The sequence below is a fragment of the Sebastes fasciatus genome, chromosome 8 (genome assembly GCF_043250625.1).
Source record: "Sebastes fasciatus isolate fSebFas1 chromosome 8, fSebFas1.pri, whole genome shotgun sequence".
NCBI lineage: Eukaryota > Metazoa > Chordata > Actinopteri > Perciformes > Sebastidae > Sebastes > Sebastes fasciatus.
The window spans coordinates 339,452-358,762 of NC_133802.1; the positions used below are offsets into that span (position 1 = coordinate 339,452).

Genomic DNA, 19,311 nt, shown 5'->3' on the forward strand with positions numbered 1-19,311 from the left:
AGTGCTACAGACTCACTGCGAGTCACACTTGATTCTGTTGCCCCTCTAAAAAAGAAGTTAGTAAAACAAAGGAAGTCAGCTCCATGGTATAACCCTCAAACACGCAAATTAAAGCAAGCATCGAGGAAACTGGAAAGGATATGGCGTTCCACCAAACAGGAAGAATCTCATTTAGTCTGGCAAGATAGTCTTAAAACATATAGGAAGGCTCTCTGTGATGCCAGAGCAGCCCATTACTCATCATTAATAGAGAAAAATAAGACCAACCCTAGGTTTCTATTCAGCACTGTAGCCAGGCTGACAGAGAGCCACAGCTCTATTCAGCCATGTATTCCTACAACTCTCAGTAGTAGTGAGTTCATGAGTTTCTTTAATGATAAAATCATAACTATTAGAGACAAAATTAATCACCTCCTACCGTCAACTGGTACCAATTTATCCTCAAACTTAGGAACCTTAGAAACAGCTGTACAACCTGATATATATTTAGACTGCTTTTCTCCTATCGATCTCCACAAATTAACCTCACTGATCTCCTCATCTAAATCATCTACCTGTCTCATAGACCCCATCCCAACTAAACTGCTTAAAGAAGTTTTACCTCTAGTTAGCACCTCTTTACTGGATATGATCAATGTGTCTCTACTAACAGGCTATGTACCACAGTCCTTTAAAGTAGCTGTAATTAAACCTCTTCTTAAAAAGCCCACTCTTGATCCAGAGGTCCTAGCCAACTATAGACCTATATCTAACCTTCCCTTTACCTCCAAAATACTCGAGAAAGTAGTTGCCAGTCAGCTGTGTGACTTTCTACAGAACAATCATTTATTCGAAGATTATCAGTCAGGATTTAGAGTGCACCATAGCACAGAGACAGCACTAGTGAAAATTACAAATGACCTTCTAATGGCATCGGACAAAGGACTTGTCTCTGTACTTGTCTTGCTAGATCTCAGTGCTGCTTTCGACACCATTGACCATGACATCCTATTACAAAGACTGGAACATTTAATTGGCATTAAAGGAACTGCACTAAGTTGGTTTAAGTCCTATTTATCAGATCGATCTCAGTTTGTACATGTCAACGATGAGTCCTCCATGTACGCCAAAGTTAGTCACGGAGTTCCACAGGGTTCTGTACTTGGACCAATTCTATTTACCTTATATATGCTTCCCTTAGGCAATGTTATTAGAAAACACTCCATAAACTTTCATTGTTATGCAGATGATACTCAATTATATCTATCAATCAAGCCAGACGAAACAAACCAGTTAACTAAACTTCAAGCATGCCTTAAGGACATAAAAACCTGGATGACCTGCAATTTCCTGATGTTAAACTCAGACAAAACTGAAGTTATTGTACTAGGCCCTGAGCACCTCCGAAACAAATTATCTAATGATATAGTTACTTTAGATGGCATTGCCCTGGCCTCCAGCACCACCGTAAGGAATCTGGGAGTTGTCTTCGACCAGGATATGTCCTTTAACTCTCACATAAAACAAACCTCACGGACTGCCTTCTTTCATCTACGTAACATTGCGAAGATCAGGCACATCCTGTGTCAAAATGATGCAGAAAAATTAGTCCATGCATTTGTTACCTCTAGACTCGATTACTGCAATTCCTTATTATCAGGCTGCTCCAATAAGTCTCTTAAGACTCTCCAGTTGATCCAGAATGCTGCAGCACGTGTACTGACTAGAACTAGAAAAAGAGATCATATTACGCCTGTATTAGCTTCTCTACACTGGCTGCCTGTAAAATCCAGAATAGATTTTAAAATCGTCCTCCTCACCTACAAAGCGCTAAACGGTCAGGCCCCATCATATCTTAAAGAGCTCATAGTACCCTACTACCCCACTAGAGCACTGCGCTCACAGAATGCAGGGTTACTTGAGGTTCCTAGAGTCTCCAAACGTAGAATGGGAGCCAGAGCCTTCAGCTATCAAGCTCCTCTTCTCTGGAACCAGCTCCCAGTTTCAGTCCGGGAGGCAGACACCGTCTCTACATTTAAGAGTAGGCTAAAGACTTTCCTCTTTGATAACGCTTATACTTAAGCTGCTATAGGCATAGACTGCCGGGGGACTTCCTATGACACACTGTCATAAGGAACTTCCTATGACACACTGAGCTCCCCTCTCCTTCTGTATATACTCATGTCCCATGTCCATGTTGTTACTAACTTCATTCCTTCCCGGGAGTCCTTGTGCCTCCTTGTCTCGCAGCTAACCGTGGAGCAGGGTCACACCTGGAGTGAGGTCATACCTGGAGCGGGATCACACCAGGGAGCGAGGTTATACCTGGAGCATGGGTACACTTGGAGCAGGGTTTCACCTGGATCTTGGTGGTCTCCGGTATTGTGACTGCATCTGCTGCCGCGTCGGTGCCTGCTTGACACCAACTGCTACCATCCCTAATTAACTACGTCTGTACGAGGGACTACCAATGCTAACGAGGGATTTCCAACACCTAATGACAATGTGGCAGCCTGGAGAATAACACTTCTCAATCACTGCCAAAGACATCAAGAGCTCCCAGCAAGCATGCTGATGCTGCAGGAACCAATGCACGGGCATCGATCGCAGGGACGTCCCACACCAACACACATGGACGTACTGAGGAGAGATGCTGGACAGTGCTGGCTTTCCGATAGTTGTATTATCACTCTTTCCATCCACCACTATTGGTTTTGTGTTATCAGCCCTACTTGTATTAGTTATTACAGCTGCTAGACTGCTATTGTGGCTGCTTCTATATCTCTCTCTCTCTATCTCTCTCTCTCTCTCTCTCACTCTATCTATCTATCCCCCCAGCCGGTCTCGGCAGATGGCCGCCCGCCCTGCGCCCGGTTCTGCTCCAGGTTTCTTCCCAGTAATCGGGGAGTTTTTCCTGGCCACAGTGCGCTTGGTGGATCCTGTTGGGTCTCAAAACTATGGTGTACGGTCATAGACCTGCTCTACATATAAAGCGTCTTGAGATAACTTCTGTTGTGATTTGACGCTATACAAAAATAAATTGATTTGATTTGACTGTAGCTTACCGTCTGTAGCTTACCGTATGTAGCTTACCGTAGCTGAAATAGACTTTATCCTGTCTCTGTCAACATAACTGAAGGTGGAATTAAAAATGCTGTGTATAATTAATATTGTCATCTGTCTACTCAAATGAAGTTTGACTGTGAAACAGAACTGTGTTGTGTTGCTTACAGTCACTATTTACTACCTGTATTCTTCTACATGCATGACATGAAATATACAATATATAAATATCACCTGCTTAAACAGTGTAACTACATAAAGCCTTGTGAAAGAACGTTATATTTATCTCAGATGAGAGTTTCTGCTGGTTCTTGCAGACTAACAGAAGTAGGAGCAGACGTTGCTTATAGTTACGAGGCGGACGGAGAGATTCAACAGTCACTCTGGGCTGTTGAATCTCTCCGTCCGCCTCGTAACTATAAGCAACGTCTGCGCCTACTTCTGTTAGTCAGCTAGCTGGAGGTTCTAACCGTTGTTCCACCAGGAAACCCTTATATGGCATGAAATTCGTCACCGACTTCACCGGAGTAAGGAAAAGCTGCTCAGCAATTTTTAGACCCATTTTCCGGACAGATGGAGCGGGAGAAAAAGAGGATGGTCTTTTATGATACTATGGTGACCTGTAGACACACTAGGGACAGCTATTGATGTTTAAAAGACATGGAAAGTGAATTTTGCATAATAGGTGACCTTTAAATGAATATGACAAATAAACTTGAAACTGGAGTCTGTTTTGGCATTTCTATGATATTTCATTTTATTTAGTCATTTCCTGACTAAGTTGATTGGCCACACTATTTGCCAATTAACCTAATTTGTGCCCAAAGTTAAAAAAAAAAAGAAGGTTGATGGTAAAATGGGAATATGACACATGACTATAGTAGAAGCTGCAAGTCATACGTCATCCTCCAAGCTTGCGTCTGAGCAGCAGCAAACTGATAAATCTGTTTTCCGGTCTGTCAGTTTGTCTTTGTAATTAGTTAGCAGATAGGTGTAGTTAGCTAGCCCAAATTATTTATTTCTGCTTCCAACACAACATTTAAAGTTCAAAATGTTCACTTGCGGTTTAATATATCCCCTCACTGCCAGGTGCCATGGTAACCAGATAATCCATGTTATCCACTTCACCTGTCAGTCGTCATAATGTTATGGCTGATCGGTGTAGTTTCACAATGGCATTTGTGTGTGCTGAGAACAGGTACAATAAATGCAGTGGTTTAATCTACATGAAATCCCATCTGCAGAATTAGACCGTCTCTCTCAATCGCTCTCTTCTTTACTGTCTCCTGCTGGAGATAAATAACGGAAAACAGCCGATACTATTTTGGAGTTTGTTGCGATAATTATTTATTTGTGCCGATTTATTATTAGGGTTTAAGCCCCGAAGGGGCAGAACCTTATTGAGTTTGTGCCGGTTTATTATTATTTGTTTTCTTATGCCGCGGCTCAAATTGCCGCAAGCTGGAATGAGCTAAAAACATGAAACTTGGCCCATTAACTGGAAATGATGTGCAACTGCTTCGCAAGAAATATGACTCCAATTCAAATCAAATCAATTTATTTTTGTATAGCGTCAAATCACAACAGAAGTTATCTCAAGACGCTTTATATATAGAGCAGGTCTATGACCGTACACCATAGTTTAGAGACCCAACAGGATCCACCAAGCGCACTTGGCCACATGGTGGCGTTGTTATTAACTCCCCTCACACCGTAAGTCCGATTCACTTGAAATTTGACCGTGTCCAGCTCCATGTGATCTACAAAAAAGCCTCTTGGACCACTAAAGTCCACCTGCCTAGATTTTCCACTATTTTTAATTTTTTTGAAAAACACATTTTTGACATCTCCTCCTAAACCGTTGGTCCGATTGCTACCAAATTTGCTGTGGATCATTATTGGACCAAGCTCATCAAAAGTTGCATGAAGCTTGTTGATATCTCATTGCGTTTTGAAGATGTCGACCAACGAATTTCACAAAGGGCAGAGCTTAGCAAGAAATTGGCCATTAGTCAATCATCAAAAATCTTGGTAGATATCTTGAATATGTGTTTGGGATTAAAAAATACCAAAGCATTTTGAGCTCAACCCATAGGGGGTGCCACAAATATAAAAAAACTTGTATCTCAAAACCTGATGGACAGAATATCATAAAAATTGGGTTAAAGGCCATGCCCCTCACACCTTAAGTCCGATTGACTTGAACTTTGACACACATGTCCAGCTCCATGTGTTCTTCAATAAAGCCTCTTGGACCACTAAAGTCCACCTTCAAGATTTTCCGACATTTTGAATCTTTTGAGAAACACATTTTTGACATCTCCTCCTAAACCGTAGGTACTAGTGGCATGTTTAGCATTTTATTTATGCCTTTGCTCAATAAGCTGTGAGCTGGAACGAGCTACAGACATGAAACTTGGTACCATAAACGGCCATGATGTCCTAATGCTTAACGTAAAATATGATCTCAATTGGCCACATGGTGGCACTTTCATTGACAGCCAAAAAAGTGAACAATTTTAAAGACCGGCCCCCTCACACCTAAAGTCTGATTGATTTTAATAGGAGACACATGTCCAGCTGAATTTGTCCTACAAAAAAAGCCTCTTGAACCGCTTAAGTCCTCCAACTAGATTTTCCGCCAGTTTGGATCTTTTGCAAAACACATTTTTGACATCTCTTCCTAAACCACAGATCTGATTTCTGCCAAATTTTCTGTGGATCATTATTGGACCAAGCTTTTCAAAAGCTGCATAAAGCTTTTTGGTATATCATAGCATCTTGAAGATATTGACTAATGAATTTCAAAAGGGCGTGGTGAAATCGCCGTTGTTCATTGACCATTAATCCAATCATCATAAATCTTGGTAGATATCTTCACTACGTGTTTGGGAATAGGCATACCAAAGCCGTTTCAGCTCAACCCTTAGTGGGCGCCACAAATACCAAAAACTTTTACCTCAAAACCTCGGCGACAGAATTTCACCAAATATGGTGCACATGCTCTGGAGACAAGTATTAGAGGTCTCATATTATGCTCATTTCCAGGTTCATAGATGTATTTTAATGTTGTACTAGAACATGTTTACATGCTGTCATGTTCAAAAAAAACCTTTATTCTTCTCATACTGTCTGCCTCGGTCTGCCTGCATAGAGCCTCTTTATCCCTGTCTGAAAAACCCTGATTCAGGGCCTGTCTCCTCCCAGTCTGCTCTGATTGGTCAGCATTTCCTGGCCTCCGCTGTCAATCAAACGTCCTCAACACAGCGTCACTTTCTACCCCTCCCTGCAGCAGCTCGCCCTGCAGCCGGAGAGCAGGCAGCAGGAAGAGTTTCACATATAAACTACTTAAAAGTTTATAAACCAGAAACTTTACACAACGCACGTTAACCGGAGGAATCTGATCCGAAATCTGAGAGAAATGAACAACATCTGCGGCAACTATACTGCAGCTGAATGTGCTCTACAAAAAAGCTTCTTGGACCAATCATCAATCACCTTGTCCAAAATCACCAAACTAACAGGATATTTTCAATTAATCTGTTGAAACATGTCCCCAAAATGCCAAGAAATATGACTGGCGGGACATTGACTGTACAATTACTGAAAGGCTGCATACATTGTAATAATAAAACGAGTGTATGATTGGTCTCACCCCTCAGAGTTAAACCACCAGAAGTGACTTTGCCAACGTGTGGCTTTGATTTTCGCAAATCAGCTGCGTCTTGTTGAACGAAAAAAAGGCTTGAACCCGCAAACTGCCGCTTGCGGCTGTAAGTTTTGTATCGTTTGTGGTCTGATAAACAGTAAATTCATCTAAACTGGTTTGAAAAACGATGCAGTCTGGTTGCCCTGGTAATGTATATTGTCTGTTAACCACACCCCCATTCTCTGTTTGAGAAATAACTTTAACCAAGTAAAACTGGCTGAATGGAGGCTTTAAAGATCTGTTCGAATTCTGTTTTAAAGCAGCAAAATGGAATTCAGCCATCATTCATTTGATCACCAACACCTGTGCTTTTCTTACTGTGACAAGTCAAAATGTCCTATGTGAAAGCAATGTCTATTGGGAGACTGCTTGAGGGATGTCGATAAAGACTGCCTTTCATCCACCTTTGAAGCCATCAAAATTGCATCTCAATGTGAAAATGGAGAGAAAATAATGATTTGCTTGGTACAAACCTGATTGGCCAGGCCATGCAGAGGACCAGCCAGGCCATTCATGGCAGCGCTGAAGGACAGGTAAGGGTCAGACAGGGCACTACCCACCAAGTGGCTGGTGTGGGCACTGACATTGCCTCCTTCGTGGTCACTGTAACATTACAAAAGATACAAAAAAAAATGCAAATCAAAACCTGTTAATCTTTATTTTTTTTGGTTTACAATTTTCAAAACCTGTTAATCTTTATTTTTTTTTGTTTACAATTTTCAAAACAAAAGCGACCTTTCTAAAGCAGCCTGAAATTAAAATTGTGCGGGATTAAATTGGTATTCGCTACATTTTAACACAAAGTGGCAAACTGTTTGTTGGACACTATCAAATCACTGACTACATTTACATGCACAAAATACTCCAGTTTTTATTATTGTTATTTCTATACTAACATGCTATTTAGTAGACTAAAATAGTATGTGAGATTTTTTTGAAACCAGTAGTATGTGAATTGCGTACAATTTCCGATGAAATATTACAGTATGCGACACTGGACACTAAGGCAGCATAAATATCCCGCAATGAAGTAGTGACGAAAATGTTCATAACAGACGTTGACGTCTTTTAACGCTTCAATTTAACTGTAAGTATAAGATTTCACTTTGCTAGGCGTAATATATATTTAAAATTAATTCAGACTTTTATTCTCACAAACCGATGGTTTGGTCACATGGGGTTGGCACGGGTTACAAGTCTCCAACCCGCAAGACGTAAATTACTGCTCAGTGCGTCCGAAAAGATATTACTGGTTATTCACACAAAAGAATGTTGAAAGATAGTACACATTGGGAATGAAGTGCATAGTATGCGATTTTGGACAAAGACAATATTCCTACTAAGCTGTTAACATGGCTAATAGGGGTGTAAGGATATGTTTTTACAACAATACGATACGATTTCCATGGTTCCGATACGATTCCGGACAACATTTGGCTCATCTAGAGCGATACGATACAATGATTTGAAATCGATACAGTAACTTTTTTTGCCAAAAATTCAGTCAGTGTGACTGTGAAATAAATATGTGATACTGGACAGAGCAGGTCAGGATTCATTAAAGTTTGTCTTGTAAGGGAATCAGGGATAAATTAATTATGGATATAAACAAGTAAACAACGATTAATGGCAAATACATACAACTTTTATTTGTAATTAATAAAAAGTGCAACTGCAGGACCTGCTGATTCAGTTCTCAAGATACAAGGCAGTGCAATATTTAACAAGAAATATAATAAACCAACTTCTATTCAAGTTAAATGATCAGTGGTTTCACCTGCTGCTTCTGTCCTCATTTTCAATATAAACAGTAGATCAATAATACAGTGATCAACCGCTGATAGTGATCAAACAGCTGATAGTGATCAACCGTTGATAGTGATCAAACAGCTTGGGACAGAATCATTCCTATACAAACGCTGTTTAAATAATCTGTTTATAGTAATCAAGTAGTCCACCTACAGGGTTCATTTGGGGTCTTTTCATACATGAAAACATTTTAAAACTATGTTAGACGTTAATTGAATTTCTGTTTGTTTTTTACTTTACTCCCGTCGTGATAATTTGCCTCGCGGACCGTCTGCTCTCCGGCTGGATACGTGAGGCTGATGCTACGTTCAAATACAGTAGAGGAAAAGGAAAGTCATTTTCTCTGAATTAAAAACCAACAGCGCAGGGGGAAAGCGCCGGTGGGTGAAGCCGCCCTCGTCTCATGCAGACCGCTGCTCATCTCCCTCCAGCCGCTACCGGGTGAGAGAGGAGGAGCCATGGATGCGCGCTCGCGCTGCAGAGGGCAGAGCTGGCAAGCCGGCGCATCGATACAATCGTTTTTTGCGTTTCAAATTGATTTTATATCGATATACATCTCCTGTGAAGGACAACTTGTGGAGTACCTATCGATGTAGTTGTATTGTAGGAATATAAATCCATACATTGATGTAGTAGATGAATCGTTACACCCCTAATGGCTAATGAAAATTAATATTGCATTAATATTCCCGTTTACATGCAGCCGTGCATACCTCCCTCTTTCATTCCTTCAACTACCTTCTTGAAAAGGTTGATGATATTGCACATATCCAAAAACCTGTTGATAACCAAGACTTTCATAATGTTTAAAAATAGGTGTGTTTCTTCTACGACCAGAAATGTGGCCTTACCTTTTGGCATGTATCTCTGTAAACTGTTGGTTAGTTGGTTTGTGTACAACCAGTGTACAATGCACAGATGGGCCTAAAACAAGCAAGAAGCCCTGAGTTGCAGACTGCCGTAAAAACTCCAATTGAGAAGCATATTCTGAAAGTGCTGTATGCATGTGCACTGAATTGAAATGGGAAGAGTGGGCATTTACCTACCTCTTGTGTCTGAACATTATGAAGATGAAATATATTCATCAATGAGGACTTAAAACACTCCTTTACTTGACTTGTAACTCCAGGTTGTGTAAAATAATATCATCCATTATTTATTCATTGAACTCATGTGGGTAGCAGCCAATTCAGGAAAGCAGGAGTTCAAACATGCACAATCCGCACAAACATGCCCATATATGGCACGTAAGCTTGGGCGGTATCAAGGTGTACCAGGGTATTTATTTAGAAATCCAGACGGTGTGATTTTCACTACCGTCATAAATACAGACGCTCCGCTTTCTACGACGCTGCACTAATGTGATGTATTGTAGTGCACAGCATATGCCACCAGAGATTGGCCTCTATGGCGTAACAGACAGCCGAGCTCAGAAAGATGGCGAGTGTTTTACGTTTGGTCTTCTTCAAACTACAAAAGCCATTTATGGCCATATGATTCTATTCAACTTTCAGTCTGCCACCACCACCTGCATACCATCTCCGCTGTGTGCGGGGTAACATTAGCGAGTATGTGGTCGAGAGACCGAGAGAGATCCAGAGGGAGAATGACGTTATCAGTAACGTTATAACTGTGAATGTAGCAGTGCAGTGTTTACAGCTGAAAGTATTTGTCGATGAATTATGCTACAAATCCCGTGGCTTTTGCCACCGGCTGCTGATTAAAGTGAAGAGGGTTAGCCCTGAAGTTAGCCACAACTTTGGCTCTGGCTCTTGAGGTGGGCTGTTTTATGGTCTAAAGTCAGATGTTTTTTTAGAGCTTAGCTCTTGAGATAACAGGCTTTAGCAAAAGAAGGGTTCCTTGAGTTACATTACACTAATTATTTTAGTATTAAATGCTATGTAAGTATAATATTAGTTATTTCAGTTAAACTGATGAGACAAAATGTGAAACACTTTGTTCTTTTTCCATGTGAAACTGGATTTTACATGCTATTACCAATCTTATGTTTTGATATCTTAGGGTCATGTTAGGAATAAGTGTTCTCACTTTGACATGTGTTGCCTTAGATTATTTTTTTTATGTTAATACATTAAATTAATAATTATGTCAATATTATCTTAGTCCTTGGGCACAGAAAAAAAGATTCACCGTTTGAACTGGTGTCCTGTTCTTCTTCAAACACTTCAACAGAGTTTTGCTTCAAGCTCAACATATAATTTGCATTAGAACTGCATGACCTTAATCAAAGTGAGACTATAAACAGAAACGAATGATAAATCCTCAGGAAATTGTGAGAAAACTCTTTCAAAAATCAAAGCTAGTTTATAATCTGATAGGTATGTTTGAAGTTGCACCTGTGGATGGTGAGGTAGAGCCTCATTAGCTCGGTGAACTGGGCATCACTGTAGCCCAGCATGTTGGTGAAGTTGTGGGACCAGTCCAGGTTTGAGTCGATGGCTCCGATGCTGCTGCCTTCACGGTACAGGTTGCGGTAGATCTTGGCGGCAATGCAGGGCAGCTTGGCAATCAAGTCCATGGAGTCTTCATAGACAAACTAAGAGAACCAACACAAAAAGGATGTACCGAATTCAATGGCAATGAATTTAATAGTCAAGATATCTCACTTGCATCCTATTGCCATGCCAGCAGCCTGGTTTAAGATGAGCTGGGTTTCCTGTGTGTGTGTGTGTGGATGTAAACTCACCTCCCAGTACTTGGATTTGTGGACACCCTCGGAGTATGCCCGTGCAAAACCGCTCTCGCTATTCAGAGCTGTGATGGCGGCGCTGAACTGAGACATGGGGTGTAGGTTTGTAGGGAAATTATCCAGCATGGTGACAACGTGAGAGGGAAGTGCTGCTCTCTTCGCCCACTCTTTGGACACCCAGTTCACCTGGAGGAACAAGGGCACACAATATAAGTGAAACAAAATGATATACAGTGGAAACCGCTTATAGTCAAATCAAATCAATTTATTTTTGTATAGCGTCAAATCACAACAGAAGTTATCTCAAGACGCTTTATATGTAGAGCAGGTCTATGACCGTACACCATAGTTTTGAGACCCAACAGGATCCACCAAGCGCACTGTGGCCAGGAAAAACTCCCCGATTACTGGGAAGAAACCTGGAGCAGAACCGGGCGCAGGGCTTATAGTGATCACATCTGTCCGGGTCAAATTGATCACTATAAGCAGATGATTATTATAACCACATTTTTGTTGTTGTGCATCACTTCTGATTACCATCTAATTGAAATTTGTATATTTATTACATGAATACAAAGTAATGAAACAGATCGCTTCGCCATTTACTGGCTTGATGGCAATTCTTCTGCCTTTTCCCTCACTAAGGGTGAGACCTTGCTGTTTTAGGCCGGCTGCAGCGTGAGCGTGCATGCAGAACTGTGCCCCTTTGCCAGGGCTCCTTGGTGAGCGGCATGGAGGGAGATGGGTGCTGATCTGCATGTGTGCCACACAGCCAGTTGAGGATTGTCAGAGTTTCACTTTGGGGGCATTACGTAACGAGGCATTATCAATCCGTTTGATGAGGGCGGCTTCACCCACAGGTGCTTTCCCCATGCACATTTGTTTTTTATTCAGAGAAAATTACTCTTTCTCGTTATGATATCAATGTGCACGCAGCAAAGCTATCCAGCCGGAAAGCAGAATGTTCGCGAGGCAAAGTATCAAGGGAGTAAAGTAAAAAACAAAACACAAATTCAATTAACGTTAGTCTCACAGTTTTAAAATGTTTTTCCATATGTTGACATGTATGAAACGACCCAAAATAAACACTGGAAGCGGACTACTTGATTACCATGAGTGAATTATTTAAACCGAATTTGTATAGGAATGATTCTGTGCCAAGCCTATTTGATCACTATAAGCAGTTGATCACTGTAACCATGATCACTATGAATGGTTTCCACTGTTTTCACTTTTTCTGCTCTTTCTACATCCGGTTTACAAGTTGACAATACACATTGTCAACTTGTAAACCGGATACATACATGGACAGATGGATGGAGGGAATGAACAGCTGCAGGGCCCTCCCTCATTATAACTCTACTGCACAGTTATCTTTGAAGCTCCAGCGCTCCTCTCCCACCCACCTGCTACATACACAGATTAAGTTGTAACTTTACAGCAACCAGAGTGCCAAGGAAGGGCCTAAGCCGTTCCTTTTACAAATAAAATGAAAACAGTTTGTTAGTGAGAAAGAGTTAGATCTAACTCATCCTGCAGATGCATTAAGGGACTACCAATGCTAACGAGGGATTTCCAACACCCAGTGACAATGTGGCAGCCTGGAGAATAACACTTCTCAATCACTGCCAAAGACATCAAGAGCTCCCAGCAAGCATGCTGATGCTGCAGGAACCAACGCACGGGCATCGATCGCAGGGACGTCCCACACCAATACACATGGACGTACTGAGGAGAGATGCTGGACAGTGCTGGCTTTCCGATAGTTGTATTATCACTCTTTCCATCCACCACTATTGGTTTTGTGTTATCAGCCCTACTTGTATTAGCTATTACAGCTGCTAGACTGCTATTGTGGCTGCTTCTATATCTCTCTCTCTCTCTCTCTCTCTCTCTCTCTCTCTCTCTCTCTCTATCCCCCCAGCCGGTCTCGGCAGATGGCCGCCCGCCCTGCGCCCGGTTCTGCTCCAGGTTTCTTCCCAGTAATCGGGGAGTTTTTCCTGGCCACAGTGCGCTTGGTGGATCCTGTTGGGTCTCTAAACTATGGTGTACGGTCATAGACCTGCTCTATATATAAAGCGTCTCGAGATAACTTCTGTTGTGATTTGACGCTATACAAAAATAAATTGATTTGATTAAAATTCAGAATATCAAACAGCAAAGGGTTATTTCAGTGAAACGTTGTAATCAGCTAAAAGGAGAAGACTTATCAATTAGGTTATCCTCATATCACTTTTCAAGGAGACAAATGGCAGCAATAACATGCCTATTCAAAAAGGTACAGACAGCGTCTTGTTCCCCAGTTATAAAACAATCTCTGGTTTATATAAGACGGTTTTATGGGGTCATACATAATTGACAAAGTCATAAACCTGCTACCAAACATCTTGTGATCTACCTTCCTATGTTTATAACAAGGCAACAGTAATCATGTTATCACTCACATATTTTCGAGCTCCTCTTTGAACTGATCAGATGCAAATATTTCACTATCTGCATTTATTATTTATCCTGCAGGAATATTTATTTCAGAAAATGTTGAAACATTGTGGGGAGAATCTGTCAAAATCTGACAAGCAGTGTCTGCGATAGCAGCACTGACAGATGGATGGAGGGAATGAACAGCTGCAGGGCCCTCCCTCATTATAACTCTACTGCACAGTTATCTTTGAAGCTCCAGCGCTCCTCTCCCACCCACCTGCTCCTCAGTGGGCACCTGTCCTGTGACCAGCAGCCAGAAGAGGCCCTCAGGCAGCGGCTCCTCACCTCCTGGAGCTTTGGGCAGCAACTTCTGACACTCTGGAATGCTGTAGCCCCGGAAACGGATGCCCTGTGTAGCAATGGGGAGAGAGGAAAGGTTACAAGCCATCCTGAAATGCACAATCGAGTGAGTTTTGGCAAGCTGCCAACATGAACTCTGGCTCTACCAATGAATTTATTCAATATCTCATTCCATGTGGTGGCCTGTTAACAAGATATACGACAACGATGCTGCTCTGCCACTGAAAGCCCTCAGCTTCAGTAAGAAAAACAATCAAGATAAGTGCCTACGAGACAGGCTGATCTCCAAAAGGTCCTGGGTGTTCAAATTATAAAACCTCTGTTGAGGCACACTGACCTCATCAGGATCCAACACAGAGGTCTCGTACACCAGACCCTTCATCCCCCTCATACCTCCATAGACCTGTGGATGAAAACACAAGCATATGGAGACATAACATATTGAAAATTGTCTTGTTAACACTGTATATGCAGTTGTGTGTTTGCAGTAACAGTTACGTAACACTGGACATTTAAAGCCAAAATCCTCTGACAATTTTGGCGATGGCTTTTTACAAAGACAGGCAGAAATAACCTAAATCCTATTCAACATTAAAGGCAGAATGAGTAGGATTAGTCGGCTGCAGTTTGTAAACACAACATACAAAGTTGGCGCATCATCACCGGCTCAACGACACCAGAAGCGCACGTCCCTCAACCGTGGTTAGGATTAGAGTGCTCACCAAAGGTTGAAAGCCAACCCCAGATTCACTCTCATTTGGGAACGAGCTTTGTCCACTTGGAGTTTAGCCTCACTATTAAGGCCCAGATACACCAAAATGACATCAGAGAAGTAGCGGCGACGAAGGCTGTCTGTGTCTTGGTCAAAAAGTTTCTCTCTAACACACCCCAAAGACAACAGCAAATGGACACTTAGTACGGACGTTCTGCACCTGCGTGAGAGGAAATAACGGGTAGTCTATAGTCGTCATTCAAAAAGGGAAACCAGAAGACCAAGGACGGCGGATATACATGCCGTTGTTATGATACGGACATGAAACAAAGCAGCGTTTTCGAACTATTTCCACACCACTCTCACTCAGCGCTTAGCTTCACTCCAGATAGCCTATAGTTAAAATATCTGTGTATTGGAATGATCAGATAAAGATGGCAAAATGAGAAGAGCCTTTGGTGTGTGCTCTCGACATTACTCGTTGGCTTGCTTTCCTCACTTCCGTTTCTCTTCTCATGCACTGATTTGCTTAAGCTGAACAGCCAATAAGAGTGATTTCTCTCACCGACAGGCCCCGCCGCCATTTCAACATGCTGAATCGGCCAAAAAAACTCAGACACGAGCAGGCTAGAGCCAACGGTGCGTGTCACAGCGAAAAAACTAACGGCCCCAAACTGTCCAACGACAGACCGTCGGCTTGGTGTGTCAGGACCTGTAGAGCTGACATCCATTTTGATAATGGATTATTCGGATTGAGTATTTTTTTAAGAAAAAAAGAAGTAATAATTCTATGATTCCAGCTTCTTAAATGTGAATATTTTCTGGTTTCTTTAATCCTCTGTTTTTGAGTTGTGGAGAAAACAAGACATTTGTTGACGTCATCTTGGGCTTTGGGAAACACCTTGCCATTTTTCGCCATTTTATAGACCACACCGTCTAATCGATTAAATCGAGAAAATAATTAACAGGTTAAGCGTCAATGAAAGTAATCGTTAGTTGCAGCCTTTTCGGCGCTGTGTCCGCCATTTTCGTAGCATCCTCTTGGATGTGTGCTTACAATCTGGCACCTGGTCGCTACGTTGCTATAGAGGTTAACGCCCAGAAACGTCCCAAACACAGTAATATAGGAAAATACAGGCAACGGGCAGGGTCTCTGTAGATACAGACACACTTTTAGTGGGTCATACGTGATGATTGAGAGGGATTATTTATGTACGAGTCTATACATTGTTTTGTTTTTTTAGGAAAATTCTATTCATTCTGCCTTTCAGTGTGTAATGCCATGCACTGGAATAAGAAAATGCACTTGAATACTAATAAATAGATTTACATAACATGGTTGGGACACAGCTGAGTGACTTGTTATTGAAAGTAAAACAAACCCCCCCAAGTCATATTTTGTAAAATTCTTTTAAAATCACCATGGCAACTAGCCAGAGGTCAGAGGTGTACTGAGTGATAAATTGAAGAAGATGACGCAGTTGTTGAACTGGTGTGTGTGTGTGTATTTGGGAGCAGTGCGAGTTGGCAGTGAACACAAGAGGGTTGAGTGACTCAGCTAAAATGTCTCTGTTGACGGGACGCAGTGCAGCTTCCTATTGTGAGCTCTGAGGGAGCCGACCGAACAGCGATACCTGACACAGTAAATTAGGCTGACCAGGCCTCCACGGATTAGCTGAAGCCAATATGCCTACGTCTAATCCACATTATGGTCGATGGCCTACATGCTTCTTCCTAAATGAATATAGTGGATCAGAGGAATTTTGGCTTTGTGGTTCTCACTTTATTCTGATCCCTTGACAAGGGCTGTCGCGGTAAAGGAATTTCCTCTGCGGTGATAACAGGCTCGTTTGAGATGAACCAGGCCTGCGCAGAATTGATCACCTGCGATCGCCGTGCAATGCATGCCAGTTAGATTTGTGTCCGACTTGATCCCGACTTGCTCTGACGTCATGCACATGTGGGCAACGATAACCTCACGAGATCGAGGCGGCTGCAGTTTTTTGAGTCAGGCGCCGCAGTTGCTCTCCACCGACTGCAAGACCCAGGGCATTATGGGAAACGCCTTGATACGCGCCTGATCAAAGAGCTGATTCGCTCTTAGTTTTGACAGCAAACACCACGTGTTGTACAAAAGTCCAAACTTTATGTGTAATTGTAATATTTAACACTAGATTGTAGGATATTAGTCTCATGTTGTGCAATGAAGGTTTCACCTGTTAACAAACACATATTGTGTGGTTGATAATAATAATAATAATAATAATAATAATAATCTATATACCACTTATCAAAACGAATGCTCAGTACAAAGTGCTTTACAAGGCGGACATAAAAATAATAAAGGACAGAATCCAATGCTATATACACACCCACATTTCCACGTATATTATCAAACGAATATAAATAATTCCGAACGTGGTCTGAAAACTACAAGTGGCCTTCAGATCGGATCTAAGAGGATGTAACGTTTTCTGTGACTTCCTGTAAATTCTGTGAAGGCTGCTGGAAACTGTCCGACCTCACCGCAGCTTTTTGTCACCGCCCCCTGCTGCTGCCGCCTGATCTCGTCTACTTTCCAGGCGAGGCGCAGTTCATCTCCAACGAGCCTAATGATTGGCTCAACAGCTTAATATTGCAACTCTATTTTTTTTTGGGCAAGTTCCTTAATTTATCCTGATTTTAGTGCTGTATAAATAAGCTTTATTGTTAGGCTATTATTCAGTATATTGTTGCTTTTTAAATGACAAAGATGAAAACAAATGAAATACTTGTTAATTGTTAAATGCAGAACAAGAAAGTCAGTGATGAGCAGCGTTTTTTCAGCTTCACTTTGGTTGCGTCTGGTTGCTATGATACGGAATATCAAAATGTCAGCACATGGTAGAGTACTTGCTCTGGATGAAGGGAAGGCTGAAGCACGTAGGGAGAGAGGACGGACTCACCGGTGTATGTGTATTTATTTCTCCTCCATTGTTGTTGTTGTCCAGCACTTGTAGCCTACATGTAGGATGTGACGGTTGGTCATTGTGGAGGTTTACCCAAAGTTGAAAATTTTTCAACTCTCGGCGACCAGAAAAAAACACCAAACATGCAGCATTCAGCACAGAATAGACGCTCAGGAGCTCGTCACGCTGCTGCCGTTTATAGCAAAGTATAAAAATGCGGCACTCGCATTGCAAATAATTTAAAAAAGAAAAAATGTGAACATAGCGGTTGTGGCGGTTGCTTGCCATCCCCTGCAGTTGGCTTGCCAATATTGCAGTATTGCAAGAGCCATACCCTTGACACATGTAATCGTACCGTATGTGGTGTCCAACATCTCAAGAGTCACTCACCATGTCAACAGAAACCTGTCCTATGTTGGTTTTGCCATACTGTTGTTTAAAGTTCTTGATCCTGGTCTGTTCTTTAGGGATGAGGTCTGCCAGAACATCCTTCAGATTCTGTAAAAACAATCAGTCACACACTTAATCAAACATTGTCTTCAAATAAAACATTCCTCTAATGTGAACTGAGGTTAATTAAACAGACTATGTAAACATTTTAGGGTGAAAAAAAATCTGTAGCTCCACAAAGGTCAGCATGTTCTATTAAAACTCAAGAGAACACAGAGTGAAAACCGGTGCCTTTTCCAAATGCCATTTACACTACAGAATAATAATAGGTTCAAATTTGAAGCAAGCAGACGTCCTTGTAGTGAACGGACTGTACTTACTGTTGTTGATGCGCTGGCATTTCTGGCAGCCACAAGGAAGTAGGTGGCATTCTGTGGGACAAACACAGACAGAATAGCATTTTGAGTAGAAGCACAACCAAACAAACCCTAATAGAAAATGTAAAGGCCACAGCAACATTTGTTGGCTACCAACGCTCCTTACATATGAACCGAGACAACCCCACAACCGCTCAAAATAATTTGGATGGGCGCCTGGTTAGCTCGGTTGGTAGAGCGGGCGCCCATATCTAGCCGTGGTGGACCCGGGTTCGAATCCGGCCTGTGGACCTTTCCGCATGTCATCTCTCTCTCCCCTTTCCAAGACTCTATCCACTGTCCTATCAATAAAAATGCCCCAAAAAATAACTTTAAAAATAAATAATAATTTGGATAATAACTGACTAGCTTGCAAGTGATGAGACAAAAACACAGTTTCAGACTATATCATACATAGAGAACTACAGTTATTTGTATTGATGGTCCTCCAGTTAACATTTTGTAGTTCTTCAAATTATAGTTACAGATTCTTTACGACCATTTTACATCGGGCTGCGACCATTTACCCTGCAGTACATGCTTGGCATAAACGCTACCAATTAATCAAGGGTCTAAATTATTAATCCTTCCTTCCCTCCTATTGACAAGCACTTCATTTCTCCACTCTGCATAGCCTCAATTCCTCTGGGCACCCTCTCTAAAAACGCATTAAGTGTTCAACTGTCGCCATCTTTATTCCATTAGTGCTGAGTTGGCTGCTGGTGGTTACTTTCTCCTCCGATTCATTTAAATTAACTGACATGAGGTGGCTGGACGGATCCCTACAAACAGCT

The 19,311-nt window shown here is 41.8% G+C and overlaps 1 protein-coding gene across 1 annotated transcript in view; it reads right to left on the minus strand.

Moving 5' to 3' along the window:
- The window catches only part of cs (citrate synthase), a 34,086-nt gene that overhangs the window by 10,984 nt on the left and 3,791 nt on the right, over positions 1 to 19,311 (minus strand). Inside the window, exons 2-8 of the mRNA XM_074642778.1 lie at positions 18,482 to 18,532; positions 18,102 to 18,209; positions 14,389 to 14,454; positions 13,969 to 14,100; positions 11,268 to 11,456; positions 10,918 to 11,117; positions 7,225 to 7,354 (exon numbers count right to left, since the gene is read on the minus strand). Coding sequence (XP_074498879.1) covers positions 7,225 to 7,354; positions 10,918 to 11,117; positions 11,268 to 11,456; positions 13,969 to 14,100; positions 14,389 to 14,454; positions 18,102 to 18,209; positions 18,482 to 18,532 — 876 coding nt within the window. The remainder of the gene's footprint in view (positions 1 to 7,224; positions 7,355 to 10,917; positions 11,118 to 11,267; positions 11,457 to 13,968; positions 14,101 to 14,388; positions 14,455 to 18,101; positions 18,210 to 18,481; positions 18,533 to 19,311) is intronic.